At 49.4% G+C, this 21805-nt stretch overlaps 1 protein-coding gene across 3 annotated transcripts in view; it reads left to right on the top strand.

The window, feature by feature from the left end:
- The window catches only part of LOC145361320 (beta-microseminoprotein-like), a 58237-nt gene that overhangs the window by 23237 nt on the left and 13195 nt on the right, over positions 1-21805 (top strand). For 2 of the 3 annotated variants that reach the window (XR_013889823.1, XM_080216980.1), the window contains exon 1: positions 6232-6321. The exons of the other annotated variant lie outside the window; for it this stretch is intronic. Coding sequence is in view for 1 of the 2 variants with exons in the window: in XM_080216980.1 (XP_080073106.1) it covers positions 6294-6321 (28 nt within the window). In the remaining variant the exon portion in view is untranslated. Of the gene's footprint in view, positions 1-6231; positions 6322-21805 lie in introns of those variants that run through there. 3 annotated transcript variants of the gene reach the window in all.

Here is a 21805-nt window from a genome sequence, read left to right as displayed (position 1 = left end):
ATCTTTCGGTGTCACAAACATGGAGTTGTCCTGTGATGTTTTCTTGGGGAAAAAGCCAATGTTCCTTTGGAAAGCACCCAAGAAGACTTAAAAATGGCTGCCAGAAGTCACCTGAGCCTTTGCAGCTTCCAGTAAGTTGTGGCCAGAGGCACCCAGATGTGAAAGGACTTTGGAGATATAGTCACCTCCCCAAACAGAGGGTGCTTTTCCCTGGAACGGCAAGGAGCCTTTGAACACTGGGGCTGAGGAGGGAATTCCGGGTTTCCCAGTCGGGTTACCACTTGCTCCATTTGGAATTTTGTCCAGGTGAAATGACGGTGGCCACCTGGATTGTTTTAATCTGTGGAAGGACAGGCTTCAAGCAGCCAATCTGTGTGCAGAACCGCTCCAAGACCAACTCTGCAAACCTTCCTCTTTCATCCTCCCTTTGTCCAAGGAGCCTCCCTGAAGTTCTTTCTCAAGGACATCAACTCTCACTTCTGCCAAAAAACAGATCCAGGCAAACACCATCGCTGCAGAATTAGCGAAGAAAAGGAGAGCTGTGTTCTCAAAAAACCTGCCAAATCCATCGAGAAAAATCATTATTTTTAATCCGTTCATGGGACGTGGGACGTGGGCGTCGCTGGCTGGGTCAGCATTTAGTGTCCATCCCGAGTTGCCCTTGAACTTTGTGAATTGTCCATTTCAGAGGGCAGTTGAGAGTCAACCACGTTGCTGTGGCTCTGGAATCACATGCAGGCCAGACCAGGTAAGGACAGCAGATTTCCTTCCCTAAAGGGACATGGGTGAACCAGATGGGTTTTTCTGACAATGGTTTCGTGGTCATCGGTAGATTCTTAATTTTGTATTGATTCAAGTTCCACCAGAGGGATTTGAACCCAGCTCTCCAGAACATGAGCTGAGTTTCTGGATTAATAGCCTGGCAATAATACCACTGGGCCAGCGCTTCCTGGGTCAACGGCAGAAGCTGTAAACCTCAAGTTTCAACCTCACTTTACTCAGGTGGCACAGCAGGTGAGCACTGCTGTCTGGCAGTGCCAGGGACCTGGGTTCGATTCCCGGCTTGGGTCACTGTCTGTGTGGAGTCTACAAGTTCTCCCTGTGTCTCTGCACATTCCGGGTGCTCCAGTTTCCTCCCCACAGCCTGAAAGACGTCCTGGTTAGGTGGATTGGCCGTGCTAAATTCTTGGTCAGTGTAACCTAAACAGGCACCAGAGTGTGGTGACTGGGGGATTTTCACAGTAACTTCATTGCAGTGTTAATGTCAGCATCTTTGTGACTTAGAATTAAACTTTAAACTTACTTCAGAAAGAGGGGAATCATGCAACATGATCTCACAGAGACTGATTTTAAAGATCTTTTCTCCTTGACCTATATTTGATATCTTTTACACCGATAATTTTTCCGTTAATATTGCAGCTGAGTGAAAGAACTTTCAGAAGTGGTTTATGTCCCACACCCTTGTGTTTCCTGTTGAGGGTTAGCAGCTATTCGGAAATTAAACTGCTCCTAAATTGAAAGGGAGCTACACACACACACACACACACACACACACACACACACACACACACACACACACACACACACACACACACACACTCTCACTCACACGCACACAGACACACACTCACTCACACACTCTCATTCACTCACTCACACACACACACACACACACACACACACTCTCACTCACACGCACACAGACACACACACACTCTCACTCACACGCACACAGACACACACACTCTCACTCACACGCACACAGACACACACACACTCTCACTCACACGCACACAGACACACACACTCTCACTCACACGCACACAGACACACACACTCTCACTCACACGCACACAGACACACACACACTCTCACTCACACGCACACAGACACACACACTCTCACTCACACACACACAGACACACACACACACACACACACACACACACACTCTCACTCACACGCACACAGACACACACACTCTCACTCACACGCACACAGACACACACACACTCTCACTCACACGCACACAGACACACACACTCTCACTCACACACACACAGACACACACACACACACACACACACACACACACACACACACACACTCTCACTCACACGCACACAGACACACACACTCTCACTCACACGCACACAGACACACACACACACACACACACACACACACTCTCACTCACACGCACACAGACACACACACTCTCACTCACACACACACAGACACACACACACACACACACACACACACACACACTCTCACTCACACGCACACAGACACACACACTCTCACTCACACGCACACAGACACACACACACTCTCACTCACACGCACACAGACACACACACTCTCACTCACACACACACAGACACACACACACACACACACACACACACACACACACACACACTCTCACTCACACACACACAGACACACACACACACACACACACACACACACACACACACACACACACTCTCACTCACACGCACACAGACACACACACACTCTCACTCACACGCACACAGACACACACACTCTCACTCACACACACACAGACACACACACACACACACACACACACACACACACACACACACACTCTCACTCACACACACACAGACACACACACACACACACACACACACACACACACACACACACACACACTCTCACTCACACGCACACAGACACACACACACTCTCACTCACACGCACACAGACACACACACTCTCACTCACACGCACACAGACACACACACACTCTCACTCACACGCACACAGACACACACACTCTCACTCACACGCACACAGACACACACACTCTCACTCACACGCACACAGACACACACACACTCTCACTCACACGCACACAGACACACACACTCTCACTCACACACACACAGACACACACACACACACACACACACACACACACTCTCACTCACACGCACACAGACACACACACTCTCACTCACACGCACACAGACACACACACACTCTCACTCACACGCACACAGACACACACACTCTCACTCACACGCACACAGACACACACACACACACACACACACACACACACACACACACACACACACACTCTCACTCACACGCACACAGACACACACACTCTCACTCACACGCACACAGACACACACACACACACACACACACACACACTCTCACTCACACGCACACAGACACACACACTCTCACTCACACACACACAGACACACACACACACACACACACACACACACACACTCTCACTCACACGCACACAGACACACACACTCTCACTCACACGCACACAGACACACACACACTCTCACTCACACGCACACAGACACACACACTCTCACTCACACACACACAGACACACACACACACACACACACACACACACACACACACACACACACTCTCACTCACACACACACAGACACACACACACACACACACACACACACACACACACACACACACTCTCACTCACACGCACACAGACACACACACTCTCACTCACACACACACAGACACACACACACACACACACACACACACACACACACTCTCACTCACACGCACACACAGACACACACACTCTCACTCACACGCACACACAGACACACACACACTCTCACTCACACGCACACACAGACACACACACACTCTCACTCACACGCACACACAGACACACACACACTCTCACTCACACGCACACAGACACACACACACACACACACACACAGACACACACACACACACTTGCTCGCCCCCCCCCCCAACCTCGCTCACGCTGAAAGAACTTCCAGCTCACATGAACACAACTTTAGGTAGAGAGGAGATATCAGGGGTAAGTTTTTCACTCAGAGGGTAGTGGGTGAGTGGAATCGGCTGCCGTCGGTGGTGGTGGAGGCAAATTCGATCGGGTCTTTTAAGAGACTTCTGGCTGAGTACATGGGACTTAATAGGATTGAGGGTTCTAGTAGGCAGGGGTATGATCGGTGCAACGTGTGGGCCGAAGGGCCTGTTTGTGCTGTCGTTTTTCTACGTTCTGTGTAACTCCCAGAGGAAGCCACACACACCAGCTTTCTGTGCTGCAGTGTGGCCTCCTGGTGCCAGTGCAGAGAGGTTGTCCTCCACCGAGTGCTGCAGCCTGGCACAATGCCAGGTCCAGGACTAGGCGCTGAGGGACGCAGCCTCCACCAGTGGGGGTAAGGCCTATCAGCCAATGTAGGTCGAGGAGCTTGTAACCAGGTCAAAACCCTCGGACTGTGAGCTTAATCCTGACTGTTAGAAATAAATGTAAGTGTGTGGAAGCATCTCAGAGCAGAACATGACCAGAGTCCCCGACTTTGCCATGTGCCAGCTTGCGACGTTGCTGGAATGAAACACCTTGGTGTGCAATTTGATCCGTGTCTCCAGGTGAACAATACTGTACTGTCTGGAAGGGAATACTGCAATGATTGTAACGTTCCCCTGAAGCAGCTGGCTGTGGAGAATGTGAGTATCATTACGCTTCCCTATTGTGACAATTTGAAAAGTTTTGCAAGATTTCCTTCAGAAGAAAGTTTTTTTTTATTCATCTGTGGGACATGGGCATCGCTGGGTCAACATTTATTGCCCATCCTGAGTTGCCTGAGGGCAGTTGAGAGTCAACCACGTTGCTGTGGCTCTGGAGTCACATGTAGGCCAGACCGGGGTAAGGATGGCAGATTTCCTTCCCTCGAGGACATGAGTGAACCAGATTTGCAAAACAAAAGCATTGCGATTAAAAAGCCAAGCAAGTGGCTGTCTTTTTCACACAACAAGATCCCACAAAGTGTCTTGCGCGGAAAGGCAGGCTATTCTTGGTTGGTGGCATTGAGTGAGAGGGCGGCTTGGAAGGTAGTGATGCACTCAGCTCCTTTTTGGTCGTGTCAGGGAATCTTGAGCATCGGTCTGAGACAGGGCGATGTGTCCTCGGTTAAACATTTCTGAAAACGCTGGGCATTGTAACCCTGACCCCAACCCCAACCCCAACCATCACCCTAACCTCAGGCAGTCCCATGCTGAGGTATTACCCTGGATCACGTGGCCACTTCAGAGTCCTGGGAAACCCAGCTGGCATTGGAGGGCTATGGACAGAAGTGACACAAACAGCCAGAGTCATTGCACAAGACTCTCAGGCTCTCGGAAGGTTTGGAACAAAGCAGCAGCCAAAGTCTCTGATGGCATTGAGGAGTGCCGGGGTGGGAAATAAAACCACACAGAAGAGAAAATAGGCAAGGACGTCAAATCAACCATTTAAAACACCTCATGAGTTCCACTTCACTGCCATAATGACAGGCTAAAGTTCTGGAATGTTCTTCTGAGTTCTGCGTGGGTGTTGGCCTGTAATTAAAGTTCATTTCCTGCCCTAATGTTGGAGAAATTATTTGAAAGCTTGTTGCAGTTCGATCAAGGGAGCGCTGATTATTGGTTTGCTAACTCTTACATCCCCGAATAATTTCAAACAGGCTTGCCTCTGAGTGTCTTGGTGCAGCAATGTTCATTTTCAGTTTATGTATTCGTGTCACAACGAGGCTTACGTTAACGCAGCAATGAAGTTACTGTGAAAATCCCCCTCGTCACCACACTCTGGCGCCTGTTTGGTGGACACTGAGGGAGAATTTAACGCGGCCAATGCATCTAACCAGCGCGTCTTTCGGACTGTGGGGGGAAACCGGAGCACCCGGTGGAAACCCACGCAGACACGGGGAGAACGTGCAAACTGCACACAGACGGTGACCCAAGCCGGGAATCGAACCCGGGTCCCCGGTGCTGAGAGGCAGCAGTGCTGACCCACTGTGAGAATCTGGCTGAAATGACTTGTCTCCCGGTGTATTTTAATTCATTGCCTTATTCCTTGCTGTAGCAAGGCACGTGAAACTGGGATTGGTATCACTGCATTAGCTTGGATTCAGAGAGTCACGGAGATATAACCTGGCCCAACTCATCCATACCAACACACTTGCTAAACTGAGCTCGAGCCATTTGCCTGCGTTTGGCCCATATCCCTGTAAATCTCTTCCATCCATGTACCAGTCCACATGTCTTTTAAAGGTTGTCATTGTACCCACCTGTACCACCTTCCCTGGCAGCTCATTCCATATCCTTTGACTTGATTTATTATTGTCACATGTATTGACATGCAGTGAAAAGTATTGTTTCTTGCTTGCTGTACAGACAACGCGTACCGCTCATAGAGGAGGAAAGGAGAGGTTGCAGAATGTCGCGTTACAGTCATAGCGAGGATGCAGAGAAAGATCAACTTAATGCAAGGTAAGTCCATTCAAAAGTCTGACAGCAACAGGGAAGAAGATGTTCTTGAGTCGCTTGGGACATGATCTCAGACTTTTGTATGTTTTTGCCGAAGGAAGAAGGTGGAAGAGAGAATGTGTGGGGTCCTTAATTATGCCGGCTGCTTTTCCCGAGGCAGTGGGTAATGTGGACAGAGTCAATGGATGGGAGGCTGGTTTGTGTGATGGACTGGGCTACCAGCATGACCTTCTGTAATTGCTTGCGGTCTTGGGCAGAGCAGGAGCCCATACCAAGCTGTGATACAACCAGAAAGAATGCTTTCTATGGGGCATCTGGAAAAGTTGGTGAGAGTCGTAGCTGACGTTCCAAATTTCCTTAGTCTTCTGAGAAAGTAGAGGCGTTGGTGGGGCTTTCTTAACAGTAGTGTCAGCATGGCGGGGACCAGGACAGGTTGGTGAAAGCATGAAGGTCTCGACCATTTGTACTTTGTCCCTATTGATGTAGACAGGGGCATGTTCTCCTGTACACTCCCTGAAGTCGATGACAATCATTTTGTTTTATTGACATTGAGGGAGAGATTATTGTTGCTGCACCAGTTCACCAGATTCTCTATCTCATTCCTGTTCTCTGTCCCGTCATTGTTTGTGGTCCGACCCACTGCGGTGGTGTCGTCAGCAAACTTGAAAATCGAATTGGAGGGGAGTTTGGCCGCACAGTGATAGTGTATAAGGAGTATAGGAGGGGGCTGAGAACACAGCCTTGTGGGGCACCGGTGTTGAGGATGATTGGGGAGGAGGTTTTGTTCCCTATCCTTACTGATTGTGGTCTGTGAGTTAGGAAGTTCAGGATCCAGTGGCACAGGGAGGTGCTGAGGCCCAGGCCACGGAGTTTGGAGATGAGTTTTGTGGGAATAATAGTGATGAAGGCTGAGCTGTCGTCAATAAATAGGAGTCTGACAGAAGTGTCCTTGTAATCGAGATGTTCCAGGGTCGTGTGCAGGGCCTGTTGCAGTGTAAGGCCAACTGTAGTGGATCTGGGTAGTCCGGGAGGCTGGAATTGATTTGTGCCATGACTAACCTTTCAAAGCATTTCACAGTGCTGGATGTGTCAGAGCCACCGGCCGATAGTCATTAAGGCACACTGCCTGGTTTTTCTCAGGTATCGGGATGATCATCATCTTCTTGAAGCAGACAGGGACCTCAGATTGTTGTAAAGAGAGGTTGAAGATGTCTGTGAATATCCCCCACCAGCTGATCCACGCAGGATCTGAGTGCACGTCCAAGTACCCCATCCAGGCCAGTTGCTTTCCGTTGACCTTTGAGAAAGCTGCTCTGACATCTGCAATGGTGACCCTGAGATACAGGGTCATTCAGGGCTTCCAGGATGGAGGGCATGCTCTCGCTGGCCTCTTGCTCAAAACATGCACAGAATGCACTGAGCTCATCAGGGAGGGGTGCGTTGGAGCTGGCAATTTTACATGTCTTCATCTTGTAGCCTGTTATGTCTTGCAGACCTTTCTATCGTCAGCAGGGGTCGGTGCGGCTAGCCTGGGACTCTAGCTTGGTCCAACACTGTCTTTTAGCACCTTTGGTGGATCTCCTTAGATCGTATCTGGCTTTCTTGTATTGGTCAGTGTCGCCTGACTTGAAGATCTCAGACCTGGACTTCAGCAAACAGCGGATATCCCTGTTCATCCATGATTTCCGGTTGGGAAACACACGGATTTGCATCTTTGGCACACAGTCTTCTGTACAATTTGTAATGAAGTCAGTGACTGTAGTGGTGTTCAGGCTGGTTGACTCTTGTGAGAAAGAGCTTGCTTTTAAACTCAGAAGCTGGAACCTGCTGCTGCTGATGGGAGTGCGCGAAACCGAGATGGAGCGGTTGTGTTGAAAGGCAGCTGGAAGGAATGCTGTGGGAAAGATGCAGTGGGGGGAGGGGCAGTGGCACTGACAGCTACGTATGTAGTTGGGTGTATGGCCCTTTAAGAGAGCGGTGGGGTAACCCAGAGCACCAGCTGCACCCTGGGTACAGCTTGCTGGCGTCGCTCTTGAGTAGCGGGTTCCTGTTGAATAAACAGTTCCTGTTCATTTTCAATTTGATTTATTGTCACATGTATTGGGATACAGTGAAAAGTATTGTTTCTTGCCTGCGACACAGACAAAGCATACTGTTCATAGAGAAGGAAAGGAGAGAGTGCAGAATGTAGTGTTGCAGTCATCGCGAGGGTTTGGAGAAAGATCAACTTAATACAAGGTAGGTCCATTCAAAAGTCTGACAGCAGCAGGGAAGAGGCGGTTCTTCAAACGGTTGGTCCACGATCTCAGACTTGAGTATCTTTTTCCCAAAGGGAGAAGGTGGAAGAGAGAATGTCCGGGGTACGTGGGGTCCTGAATTATGCCGGCTGCTTTGCTGAGGCAGTGGGAAGTGTGGACAGAGTCAATGGATGGGAGGTTTTATACCTACTTAGCCTGTGCTCTCTTGGTGCCTGTAATTAGATCTTATATGTGATAACAGTGAGCAGTGGCTGGGTGTGAGGGGTGGGGGGGCAAAGGGTCTGTCTTCCTGTGACTCATGTTATGGAGGTGTTGGTGTTGGACTGGGGTGGGCACAATAAGAAGCCTCACAGCACCAGGTTAAAGTCCAACAGGTTTATTCGGCATCACGAGCTTTCGGAGCGCTGCTCCTTCATCAGGTGCTCACTTGTTAGTGTTCCAGTGACTCAGGCAAGGCACCAAGGGTGGGTGTGCCGAGTGTCGCACTTGGAGGGAGGTTCATCCAGCAAAGGAAGAAGCAGGCAGTGGGGCAGGGTGATGAGTGTACTGGGCAGGATAACTCCAGGGGTTGTGTGTGTGTGTGTGTGTCCTGTCACCCAGTCAGTGTTACACAATCAGCAATCTAGTACAAACGGCAGCGCTGGGCCGTGTGCTGAGTATGTATCTTTCTGATGGATACGCACTAACTGCGGAGTACATTGAGTCTTGTTGGACTGAAGCTTCCTGGTGGAATGATAGTGTTACTGTTTTGTCCATCTGTGTGTCTGGCTTTATCAGTCCGTCCCTGGAAATAAAAGTTTTCTTGTTTCGGGCGAACTGCCCTTGCACAGACTGTTGGTCCTGTTGTGATGGGTTATTGGCCTGATTGAGGATTGTGTAAACCACTCTTCTCTCATTCTATGACAATCAGAGTCACTGATCCCAGGATTGGCTTCAGATCCTTGGCACTGGGGACTTGTTGACACTGCGATGACTGATCTTTTGAATATAGAATCCCTACAATGCAGAAGGAGGCCATTCTGCCCATCGAGTCTGCACCGACAACAATCCCACCCAGGTCCTATCCCCATAAGCACAGGTACTTGCCTTGTTAATCCCCTGCGCTAAGGGGAAATTTAGCATGGCCAGTGCTCGTAACCCGCACACTTTGCATGGCCAATGCATGTAACACAACACATCAGGGTGGCACAGTGGTTAGCACTGCTGCTTCACAGCGCCAGAGACTCAGGTTTGATTCCTGGGTGGGTCACTGTCTGTACGGAGTTTGTACGTTCTCCCCGTGTCTCCATGGGTTTTCTATGGGTGCTCCAGTTTCCTCCCACCGTCTAAAAGACGTGCTGGTTCGGGTGCATTGACCCAAACAGGCGCCGGAGTGTGGCAAGTAGGGGAATTGCACAGTAACTTCATTGCGGTGTTAATGCAAGCCTTACTTGTGACACTAATAAATAAACTTTATCTTCGGAGGGAACCGGAGCATCCCCGTGCAGATACGGGGAGAATGTGCAGACTCCACACAGACAGTCAGCCGAGGCTGGAATTGAACCCGGGTCCCTGGCACGGTGAGGCAGCAGTGCTAATCACTGTGCCATCGTGCCACCCAATCTGATTGGTGATGATCTCTGAATCCACCAGGTCCAGCCCGAGCGTTTCCGATGCCCATGGGTGGCTCACAGTTGAAAGGTGAGAGTGAGGCCAACAGATGGTCTGCCTTTGACACAAGGCCCTGACCATTGTCTGGAATGGCCACCTCCACCGAGCCATCCAACCTGGGCTGAGGGTCATGTCACTGGTCTAATAACCCAGAGGCCCAGTGTCAGGCTCGGGTTCAGAACCCAGCTCTGACAAAGGGTCACCCAGACTCAGAACGTTGGTTCTCTTCTGTCTCCACAGCTGCTGTCAGACCCGAGGAGATATATCAGCATTTCCTGTTTGAGATCCCACTGATCCCATTCATTTCATAAACGAGGAACAGAAAGCTCACCTTGGTAAAAGTGACCGCCACAAATAACATGGTGGCCTCCATTGCGAGGGGTTTGGAGCACAGGAGCAGGGATGTGTTGCTGCAGTTGTACAGGGCCTTGGTGAGGCCACACCTCGAGTATTGTGTGCAGATTTTGGTCTCCGTTTCTGAGGAAGGATGTTCTCCCTCTGGAGGGAATGCTGCGAAGGTTTACCAGGCTGATTCCGGGAATGGAGGGATTGATGTACGAGGAGAGATGGACTCGGTTAGGATTGTTTTTGCTGGAGTTCAGACGAAATAATCTTGGTGTCATCAGCAAATTTCGACACCCTGCACTCGGTTCCCTCCTCCAGATCATCTATATAAATGGTAAATAGCTGAGGCCCCAGCACCGACCCCTGGGGCACCCCACTAGTCACCAACCGCCAATCCGAATAGCACCCATTGACCCCCACTCTCTGCCTCCTATTTGACAACCAATCCTCTATCCACGCTAACACCCTCCCCCCAACTCCATGTCCCTCAACCTTCTGCAATAACCTCTTGTGAGGTACCTTGTCAAACGCCTTCTGAAAATCCAGAAAGACCACATCCACCGGCTCTCCTCGATCCACTGCCCTAGACACATCCTCATAGAACTCCAGTAAATTTGTCAGACACAACTTCCCTTTAATGAAACCGTGTTGCGTCCGCCCTATCAAGCAATTCCCTTCAAGATGCCTCGCAATTTCCTCCTTAATGACGGATTCCAACATTTTACCTACCACAGACGTTAAACTAACCGGCCTATAATTCCCCGCCTTTTGCCTGGCACCCTTAAACAACGGCGTAACATTAGCCGTTTTCCAATCTTCCGGCACTTCCCCGGAATCCAGCGACATCTGGAAAATAACCACCAAGGCATCCACTATAACCTCCGCCATTTCTTTCAGAACCCTCGGATGCATTCCATCCGGTCCTGGGGACTTGTCCACAATCAGCCCCTCCAGTCTGTCGAGCACCACCTCTCTAGTAACAGTAATGTCATTAAGACCCTCCAGTCCTACCACCTTTCCATCGCTAACACCCGGCAAATTATTCACATCCTCCTCCGTGAAGACAGAAACAAAAAAGTTATTCAAGACCTTAGCCATATCCCCATCCCCTACCACTAGCTCCCCTTTCTCATCCTCTAAAGGACCAACGTTCACCCTAGCCAGCCTCTTCCTTTTTATATATTTATAAAAACTCTTGCTATCCTTTTTTATATTAAGCGCTAGCCCAGCTTCATAGCTTCTCCTACCCTCCTTTATCAACTTCTTTGTCAATCTTTGTTGACATTTAAACCTTTCCCAATCCTCTTCTCGCCCACTGCTCTTAGCTACTCTAAATTCCTCCGCTTTTAATTTAACACTTTCCTTCACCTCCTTCGTTATCCACGGCTTATTACCTCTCCTCCTATGGTCCTTTTTGACCATCGGAATAAATTTCTGCTGAGCACCAAGAAAGATCTCCTTAAAGATCCTCCACTGCTCCTCAGCAGACCTACCTTCCAACGCGCTCCCCCAGTCCACATTCGCCAATTCTTCTCTCATCCTACCGTACTCCCCTCTGTTCAAACAAAGGACACGTGTCCGGGAACCCACTTTCTCCTCCTCCATCTGCAACAGAAACTCCACCATGCAATGATCACTCTCTCCAAGAGGATCATTCACCGCAAGGTCCCTAATTCTACCCGCCTCATTACATAGCACCAGATCCAAGATAGCTCGCTCCCTCGTCGGCTCCAACACACACTGTTCAAGGAAATTATCCCGGCAGCATTCCAAGAACTACTCCTCGAGCCCACCTCGTCCAACATGGGTCGACCAATCAATATGCAGATTGAAATCTCCCATAACTACTGCCGTCCCATTCCTGCACGTCGCACTTATTTGCGCGTTAACAGCCCGCCCCACCTCCAGATCATTATTTGGGGGCCTATAGATGACACCCACCAGCGTCTTCCTCCCTTTGCTGTTCCTAATCTCCACCCACAACGATTCCACTTTCTGCTCTTTGGCTCCGATATCATCCCTTGCTACCACCTTGATACTATCCTTAATCAGCAGAGCTACGCCACCCCCTCTTTCCTCCTGCCTATCCTTCCTAAACTCTTGATAGCCCTGTACATTCATCTCCCAGTCCTTGTCACCTTGCAGCCACGTCTCTGTAATGGCCACCAGATCGTATCCATTTGTGTCGATCTGCGCCACCAGCTCATCCACTTTATTCCAAATGCTTCGTGCATTCAGATAAAGCGCTTTCATCCCAGCCTTCACCTGGACCCTATTTGCCGTAACGCCACCAATTGGGACATCCTCGGCCTCTTCCCTTACCTGTACCCTATCCTTAACTTTAGACCTCGTAGCGTCACCTACCCTCGCACCCTCCCCCCCCCTAATTAGTTTAAAGCCCTGTCTACAGTCCTCTTTACTCGATTCGCCAACACTCTGGTCCCAGCACGGTTCAGACCAACCCCATCCCGCCCGAACAAGTCCCACCTACCCCAATACTGGTGCCAATGCCCCATAAATTCGAACCCATTCCTCCCACACCAATCCCTGAGCCACCCATTCACTTCCTTTATCCTGTCAACCCTACGCCCGTCTGCACTCAGTTCAGGCAGTAGCCCAGAGACGACCACCTTGTCGGTTCTACTTTTTAATTCCATTCCCAGCTTCTCATACTCCCTCCCCAGATCCTCAGTCCGCACTTCGCCTACGTCGCCGGCACCCACATGTACTACAACGACCGGGTTCTCACCCTCCCACTCCAGGTTCCTCTGCAGCCCAGCTGCGACATCCTGTACCCGAGCACCAGGCAGACAACACACCCTTCTGTGCACTTTGTCATTGTGACAAAGGACAGTGTCAATACCCTTCACCCCACTATCCCCAATCACTACTACGTTCCTTTTCCCCTTCTCTTTGCCTATGTCCTGCTGCATCACTGTACCGTGTGCAGTTTGCTCACCAACCTCACCTGCCTCGTCCTCTTCCAGACTGGAAGCAAGAACCTCAAACCTGTTATGCAGATTAAGAGGCTGAGGCCTCCGCTCCTCACCCCCCTTCCTCCTCCCAGCAGCCCCCTTTTGTCCCTGACCCTTAGATTTAGCCAGTCTAGCGGGGGTGGATGTCACTTGCACCCCATTATCAATGGCACCCTCTCTCCCCCTGATGAGCCTCAGTGTCTGTAGCTCAGAGACCAGCTCATCCACCTTGAGCTGGAGCTCCTCCAGCAACCTGCACTTACTACAGACATGGTCACTGGGGAGGACCCTGGGGTCCACCAGTTCCCACATCATACAGGAACCGCACATCACATGTCCCTCCATTATTCACTGTAATTTTTTATGGGGAAAAAAAATTTTTTCCTTGTTTTTTCAAACTCACCTGGCCTTTTTTCCTCCAAGCCCTTTTTGATATTAAGCCCTATTAACTCACTCTGCTTCCCACTCACTCTGCTGCCCGCTCAGACGCTGCCCGCTGTCTACACCAGGCCTCCTTTTAAATCTGGCGCTGATTTAAAGCAGGCTGGTCCACAAATGCCTTTTAACCACTCCTTCAGAATTCTTAAAGCAGTAAATACAATAAATAAATGCTTTAAACAGTTCTACAAAGAGTAAAGTGCTTTAAACTTATTTTAAACAGGTTTTTAACAGGTCAAATCTTAGCTCTCTCTCTCTCTGCTTCAGCAAACAATGGAAGGCTTCACCGTGTGGCAGATTGGGGGAAAGGCAAATTGTGCGGAGGGTGTGGAGAGTCTGCAGAAGGATCTAGATAGGCTGGGCGAATGGGCCAGGAAATGGCAAATGGAATTTAATGTTGGCAAGTGTGAGGTGGTCCACTTTGGTAGGAAGAATGGTAGGAAGGACTATTACTTACGTGGCGAAAAACTGCAGCAGGCGACGGTGCAGAGGGACCTCGGGGTCCTTGTGCATGAGTCGCAAAAACCCAGCCTGCAGGTGCAGCAGGTGGTCAGGAAGGTGAATGGGATGCTGGCCTTCATAGCGAGGGGGATTGAATATAAAAGTAGGGAGGTCTTGCTGCAGCTGTATAGGGCATTGGTGAGGCCGCAGCTGGAGTACTGTGTGCAGTTTTGGGCGCTGCACCTGTGCAAGGAGGGAGTGCAGAGGAGGTTTACTAGGCTGATTCCGGAGTTGAGGGGATTGAGCTATGAGGAGAGGCTGAATAAACTAGGCTTGTACTCGTTAGAGTTTAGAAGAATGAGGGGAGATCTCATTGAGACGTATAAGATGATGAATGGGACGGATAGGATAGAGGTGGAGAGACTCTTCCCGCTCAGAAAGGACAGTAGGACTAGGGGGCACAGCCTCAAGATAAAAGGGGGGCGGTTTAGAACAGAGTTGAGGAGGAACTTCTTCACTCAAAGGGTGGTGAATCTCTGGAATTCTCTGCCCGTTGAAGTGGTGGAGGCTGCCTCGCTAAATATTTTTAAGACGCGGGTTGATGGGTTCTTGATAAGAGAGGGGATTAAGGGTTATGGGGAGAGGGCAGGAAAGTGGAACTGAGCCACGACAGTTCAGCCGTGATCTTATTGAATGGCGGGGCAGGCTCGAAGGGCTAGATGGCCTACTCCTGCTCCTATTTCTTATGTTCTTATGTTCTTATGAATGAGGCTGGATCTCTCAGAGACTTATAAAATTCTAACAGGACCAGACAGGGTAGATGGAGGGAGTCGAGAACCAGGGGTGACAGTCTGAGGATTCAGGGTGGACCATTCAGGACGGAGGTGAGGAGACATTTCTTCACCCAGAGAGTGGTGAGCCTGTGGAATTCATTACCACAGGAAGGAGTTGATGCCAAAACATTGAATGTCTTCAAGAAATGGCTGGATACAGCACTTGGGGTGGATGTGATCAGAGGTTATGGGGAGAAAGCAGGATTAGGCTATTGAGTTGGATGATCAGCCATGATGGTGATGAATGGTGGAGCAGGCTCGAAGGGCTGAATAGCCTCCTCCTGCTCCTATCTTCCATGTTTCTATGTATTGTCTTGTTCACCATGGCCTTTTGGCAGAGAAATCTGTCATTTTTACCCAGTCTGACTGGCATGTGACTTCAGACTCAAAGTAATGTGAGGAGTTCACCCTGTACAGTCCTCTGAAAGAGTCACTCTCTTCAAGGGCAATTAGGAATGGGCATTAGGGTGGTGGCAGCATGAAAGAGTAAAAGTTGATGTAAATATTCCCCGATGCCACACGGGAAGCTCCAGCTGTGTTAGTCCATGTCCCATTCCCAGCCAGGCGGAGTTAAAACCAGGCCATGTGTTCATCCGTGTGAAAAAAGGCAGGGTAGGCAGTGGCACACTGGTATTGTTATGGGGTCAGACATCCAAGGTAATACTCTGGGGACCCAGGTTCAAATCCCACCTTGGCAGAATGTGAAATTTGAATTCAATTGGAAAGATTCTGAAATTAAAAGTCTAAATGATGACCGTGAAACTGGTTGTTGTAAAAACCCACCTGCTTCACTAATTTAATTGATAAATCTTCAATATAAAGTTAGTTTAATGGCCACCATAACTGAGACTATCAGCATTTGTGAAGCTTATCTGGTTCATGACTGTCCTTTTCGGGAGAGAAATCTGCCGTCCTTACTTTGTTTGGCCGATGTGTGACTCCCATTCCCCAGTAATGTGGCTGTTTCTCCATTCCCCATTCTTAGTGAAATGAAAGCCTAAGAGAGACTAGCAAAATCTCACGAACTTTCCTGTCTGGAGACAATGCACGTCTCTTTAACCTGTGCTTCACGCTCTCTCCACTCACATTGTCTGTACCGTTATAGAGGAGACCACATTGGGAGCAGTGGAACGCTGCTTCACCTGGAAGGTCTGCTTTGGGTCTTGGATGGTGAACGTGGAAGAGGTAGAACGTAGACTTCTGCGATTGCATGTGAAGGTGCCTTGAGTGACGGGAGAGGTGTTGGGTCGAGTGAAGGAGTGGACTACGTTATCCCAGAGGGAATGGTCTCTGTGGAATGCTGACAGAGGGAGTGAAGAGAAGAGGTGATTGGGGACGGCATCCAACTGGAGTTGGCGAAAATGCCAGTGGATTATGCTTTGCGCGCGGAGACTGGTGGGGTGAAATGTGAGAACGGGGAGGGGGCTCTATCCTTGTTCTGGGAGGAAGGGGACAGGGTGAGGGTCAGGGTGCAGGAGGCAGACTGCACACGCCGTTGAGGGCTTTGTCAACAACTGTAGATGGGAATCCATGGCTGAGCGAGAAGGATCACATTTCAGAAAAGTGGAATCATCAGAACAGCTGTGATGGAGGTGGAGGAGCTGAGAGAAAGGGATGTGGGAGTGGGGGACGGGGGTGAAGAGCTGGAGTCCAGATTGCTGTGGGAGTCAGTGGGCTTGGAGTGTATATTGGTGGATAGTTTACCGCCGGAAATATAGACAGAAAGTTCAAGGAAGGGAAGGGATGTGTCTGAGATGGACACAGAGATGGATCATCTGCAAATGTGCTTCTCATTCCCCTCACGTGATCATCAATATTGTTTATGTCTATAACAAACAGGAAGTGTCCCAGTGCTGGTCCTTGTGATACACCGCTGGACACTGGTCTCCAGGCACTACAATAACCGTCCACTCCGACCCTTCGTGTCCTGTTACTGATCCGTCTCCCCAGCTTTCCCTGAGTTCACCTTTCAATCAGGCTCCCATGTGGGTCCTCCCCTGATCAAAAGTTTTGCAGAGGGCGCAAAGAAGGTTGACCGGGATGTTGGCTGGTCCCCGGGGTGTTGGCAATGAGGAGAGGTTGAACAAACTAAGATTGTTTTGACTGGAAAGACGGAGGCTGAGGGGGAGAGACCCTGATAGAGGTCTACAAAACGATGAGATACTCAGAGGCTTTTTCCCAGGGTGGAAGTGTCAGTTACAAGAGGGACACAGGGTCAAGGTGAGAGGGGGAAAGTTTAAGGGAGATGTGGGGGGTAAGTTTTTCACCGAGAGAGTGGTGGGTGCCTGGAACACACGACCAGAGGAGGTGGTGGAAGCAGGCACGTGAGCAACAGTTCAGAGACATCTGGATGGGGACATGAATAGGGAGGGAATGGAGAGATACGGACCGAGTAACAGCAGAAAGATTTTCTCCAATGATCGGCACAGGCTTGGAGGGCCGAAGGGCCTGTTCCTGTGCTGGACTTTTCTTTGTTCTGAGTTCTTATTCTCTCACACTCTCTCTCTCACACACACACACACAGACACTTACACAGATACATGCACACACGCATGCAGGTATCCACACACTGATAAACAGCCATGCACCAACACTTACACATTCATACACAGGCGCACACACAAACACACACACACACAACGCGCACACTTACGCACACTCACACACATGAACACTCACACATTCATACACACAAACGCAGACACAGACACACATTCACGTATGCACACTGGCACACATGCACTCGCACACATTCACACACACACATGCAAACACTCACATTCATACACACACACGCGCACATACACATACTCACACACACACGCAGATACACACACACACACACACACGTGCGCGCGCGTGCACACAAACACTTACACATTCATAGACACACACACACACAGACAACCACACATTCACACTCACACAACACGCACACTGACAGACACACACACCACACACATGAACACTCACACATTCATACACACAAACGCAGACACACACGCACATACACTCTCACTCACGCACATACACGCACATACACTCTCACTCGCGCGCGCACACACACACACACACTCTTAGAAACACAGACCTTGTGTTGAAATCAGAGATAACAGTTGAGAAAATAAGTACTGTGAAATCTCTTTATTGTGATACGGATGTTTGACAGAGGAGAGAAGGCAGCCCCATTCTCCCACAACACTCACTTCCCCTTTACCACAGAACTGGAAAGAATTTGGTTCTCATTTCCCAATAGCCGAATACACTGGACATTGAATGGTGCGATCACCAATCTTGTGAACCCTGTAGCGACAAATCTGACGATTAAAAACTGAGGTACAATCCACTGGATAATGAATTGGCTTGGAATATCTGGAAATGACAGAGATGTAATGTACAAACTCAAGGTTAATTGCAAGTTGGCTGACATTAACACTGCAATGAAGATACTCTTTATCCCCCAGTCACCACACGCCAGAGCCTGTTCAGGTACACTGAGGGAGATGTTAGCACGGCCAAAGCATCAAACCAGCCTGTCTTTCGGACTGTGTGAGGAAACCCACGCAGACATGGGGAGAATGTGCAGACTCCACACAGAGATTGACCCGAACTGACGTTTGAACTCGGGTCTCTGGCGCTGTGAGGTAGCGGTGCCACCTCACAGCAGCGAGGGTGACATTTCTACCGCACTGTTTCACTAAACAATTGAACAAATAACTCCTGTGAAGTGAAAATATTCCTTGCCTCGATCAGCTGAAGCAATGGGAGATTCCTGGACACAGGATCGCTCATGACAGCTGATAAAAGGGCCCTCCCTTAAAGAATGCAAATTTCTAGATTCCCTGTGTCACCCTGACACGGGAAGACAACAAACTACCCATCAACATCCCACCAGGGAACCCCAGGAATCTTCTCTCCCATCAGCTAACCTCCCCCCAGTCACCCACCTGCTTTCCCCACGGGTAAAATATCCCAAAGCAGAGACTGACTCAAACACACACACACCCTCCCCAGCCAGGAAACCAGTAACACACACACACACACACATCACCTTGACACTAGCCCCTATCCCCCAGGATCACAGGAACAGCCCCCGATGTCTAACACACACCACCTCAACAAGAATCTCTCCCCCGCCACGTAACATAAACAGAATGCACGCACCCACGATACGTTTCCTCCAGGAGTCGCGGCCAACACCCTATTTCCCTTCACCCCCTTCCTTTTCCCACACATGAATATATCATCCCACCACCCCGCTCAGGAAAAAACTACCAGGAGTAACAGTGTGATAAAACGCAAGAGGCCCAGGAGACCAGAAGATAACAAGCTACAATATGGGGGCAAGGCCTCACAGCGGGGAAACGAGGGTTGTACATGAGCCAAACGAAAAGAGACAGAGCATGAAGGAAACAGGTCATGTTCTCTTTGCATCTGACCCCAAATAACTAACCGTCTACCCATCTCCACCTCACTGCATCTCCGTCCCTCCCCCCATCTCTGCCCTCTCTCCATCTTCACCCTCTCGCCATCTCCTCTCTCTCTCTCTCCATGTCCTCCCGATCTCCAGCACATGGAGATGCGTGGTTCAGTGGCTTATCTCCATCTGAGAATGTTTTCCTGAACCTGCCCCCACTCTCTCCTGTTTTCCTGTCAGTAAACTACCCAGAACATGTGGAATATTGCTTGTAGGGACAGCAACGTGACATCACCAGGAGGGAAGTGTGTTATGTGATCCAGTCTTTGTGTCACTTTTGCCAGCGAGCAGAGCAGAGCACAGCTCTGATAGCTGCAATCTTTCTACTTTTGTACTCGTGTGCCGAGTCTCGACAATTAGATCCAGAACCCGATTACACAATCCTGTCTGGGTGATTGGTCTCTTTATATCGTTAGAACAACACAACAGAACTGACCCCCATGCCTGGCCGTTACGTTAAGCCCACTTTGTGCTTTTTAATAAGAAGCATCAATGCAGAATGACATTGATGATACTCGAGGTGGAATAGCAAAGGGTCACTTACGTATCGCAGCAAGATATCAACTTCTCCACACAGAGACATTGCATGCAGTGTGAGGTTTTCCAGATTTCCCCTCGTTTACAAAAGTATCCGTGTTCATCTCTACATCCCCTTGATCCTGCTATTCCAACTTAATTTGGAGAATGTGTGTGTGTGTGAGAGAGAGAGAGAGAGACATGAGTCGGTCAATGTCTCATCACGGACTGAACCAGTCTAATGGGTAAACATTGAGTGTTGTGCTTTGGAAGGATTGCCTGGGGAGCTGGATCACATTCGTATCCCTCACTGAGCTCCATGGACCTGGCAAGAGCCAGCTTCCTTTTCCAGGAGGATCCATCCCTGAGCATTTGACAGCCGGGAATTTTGGAACAGTTGGGATTTATCTCCAGTGACTCCTGGGAGTTGGGTGAGAGGTCAGTCCTTGCTGGGGTGTGACTTTGGGCCCTGTGTGATGTTAGTGTACCTTTAGCGGGGTGATGATCACGTTGTGTGCAGCTCTCACAGTTTGAGCTTTTCTCATTGTTGCCGGGCTGTGTGCAGAAGCCCTTTTACTGCTCCTTCAGTGCTGGAAATGGGGTTTATTTATTTTGATTCTGTTTCATGAATCTGCATTGTTAGGATGAAGAATGGTTGGAAGGTCATGTGTTTTTGGGCAGTTTTTATTTTCGTCCTGGTGAATTTAAGGTTTCTGTTTGGCTGGCTGCAGTTCTGAGTTTTTAGAAGGGACATTAAGTGAAGAAGAAGTGCTTCTCTCTCTCCCTGGATTTAGAAATTCTGCTGGGAAGTTGAAAGCAAGGCTTTCCTGCCTTCCTGGAGGAGAAAATCTCCGGTTGGTGGCCTGACCAGAGAGTTTCCCTGGTGTTCTGGGAAGATGTTCCGACTTCAGACAGTTCTGGCTGTATCCGGAGAACTGCGAAAAGTGACGAGGCTGAGAGGTCAGGGTTTTAATTCTCCAACCAGAGCGCTCAGTTCCAGTATCGTGTCAACATTAGTCTTGGCTGTGTTAAACCTGTGGAAAGGGTTTTTGTCTATGGGGAGTTGGGTTTGATTGGAACATTGTAGGTATATTTCCTAAGGGTTATAGATTGTGGTGGTTGTTTTGTTTTAGTTTGGAATTGATAAGAGTTCTTGCCTCTTTTCTTTGTATACATGTCAACCATATTCTAAAATGAACTTGGTTTGTAAGAGCTCCCGAGTGGGTCACTTGAATCGGACCTGAAGTGAAACATCTCATGCCCTCTCGAGCCAAAATCAAAATCAAAACTCAAATCTGGTGATCCCAGGCCGCTACATAAAACACTTTGGGGTGTCTGACCTGATTTGTAACGGCTGGAGGAGTGTTTCCGTGGTTACCATATTGAGCCCTTAGCCTGTTTGTGGGCCGCACCCACGTTTATATTGAACATGAAAAGCTTTGGCCCCTGGAACTGAAGCTTAACAGAGACCACATAACATAGAAGTCTGCAGCACAAACAGGCCCTTCGGCCCACAAGTTGCGCCAATCGTATCCATACCTACGAGGCCTATCT

The sequence above is a fragment of the Carcharhinus amblyrhynchos genome, chromosome 34 (assembly GCF_965287045.1).
Source record: "Carcharhinus amblyrhynchos chromosome 34, sCarAmb.v2.hapA, whole genome shotgun sequence".
NCBI lineage: Eukaryota > Metazoa > Chordata > Chondrichthyes > Carcharhiniformes > Carcharhinidae > Carcharhinus > Carcharhinus amblyrhynchos.
The sequence above is the reverse complement of the archived record's forward strand: the minus strand, read 5'-3'. Positions and strand labels throughout refer to the sequence as shown.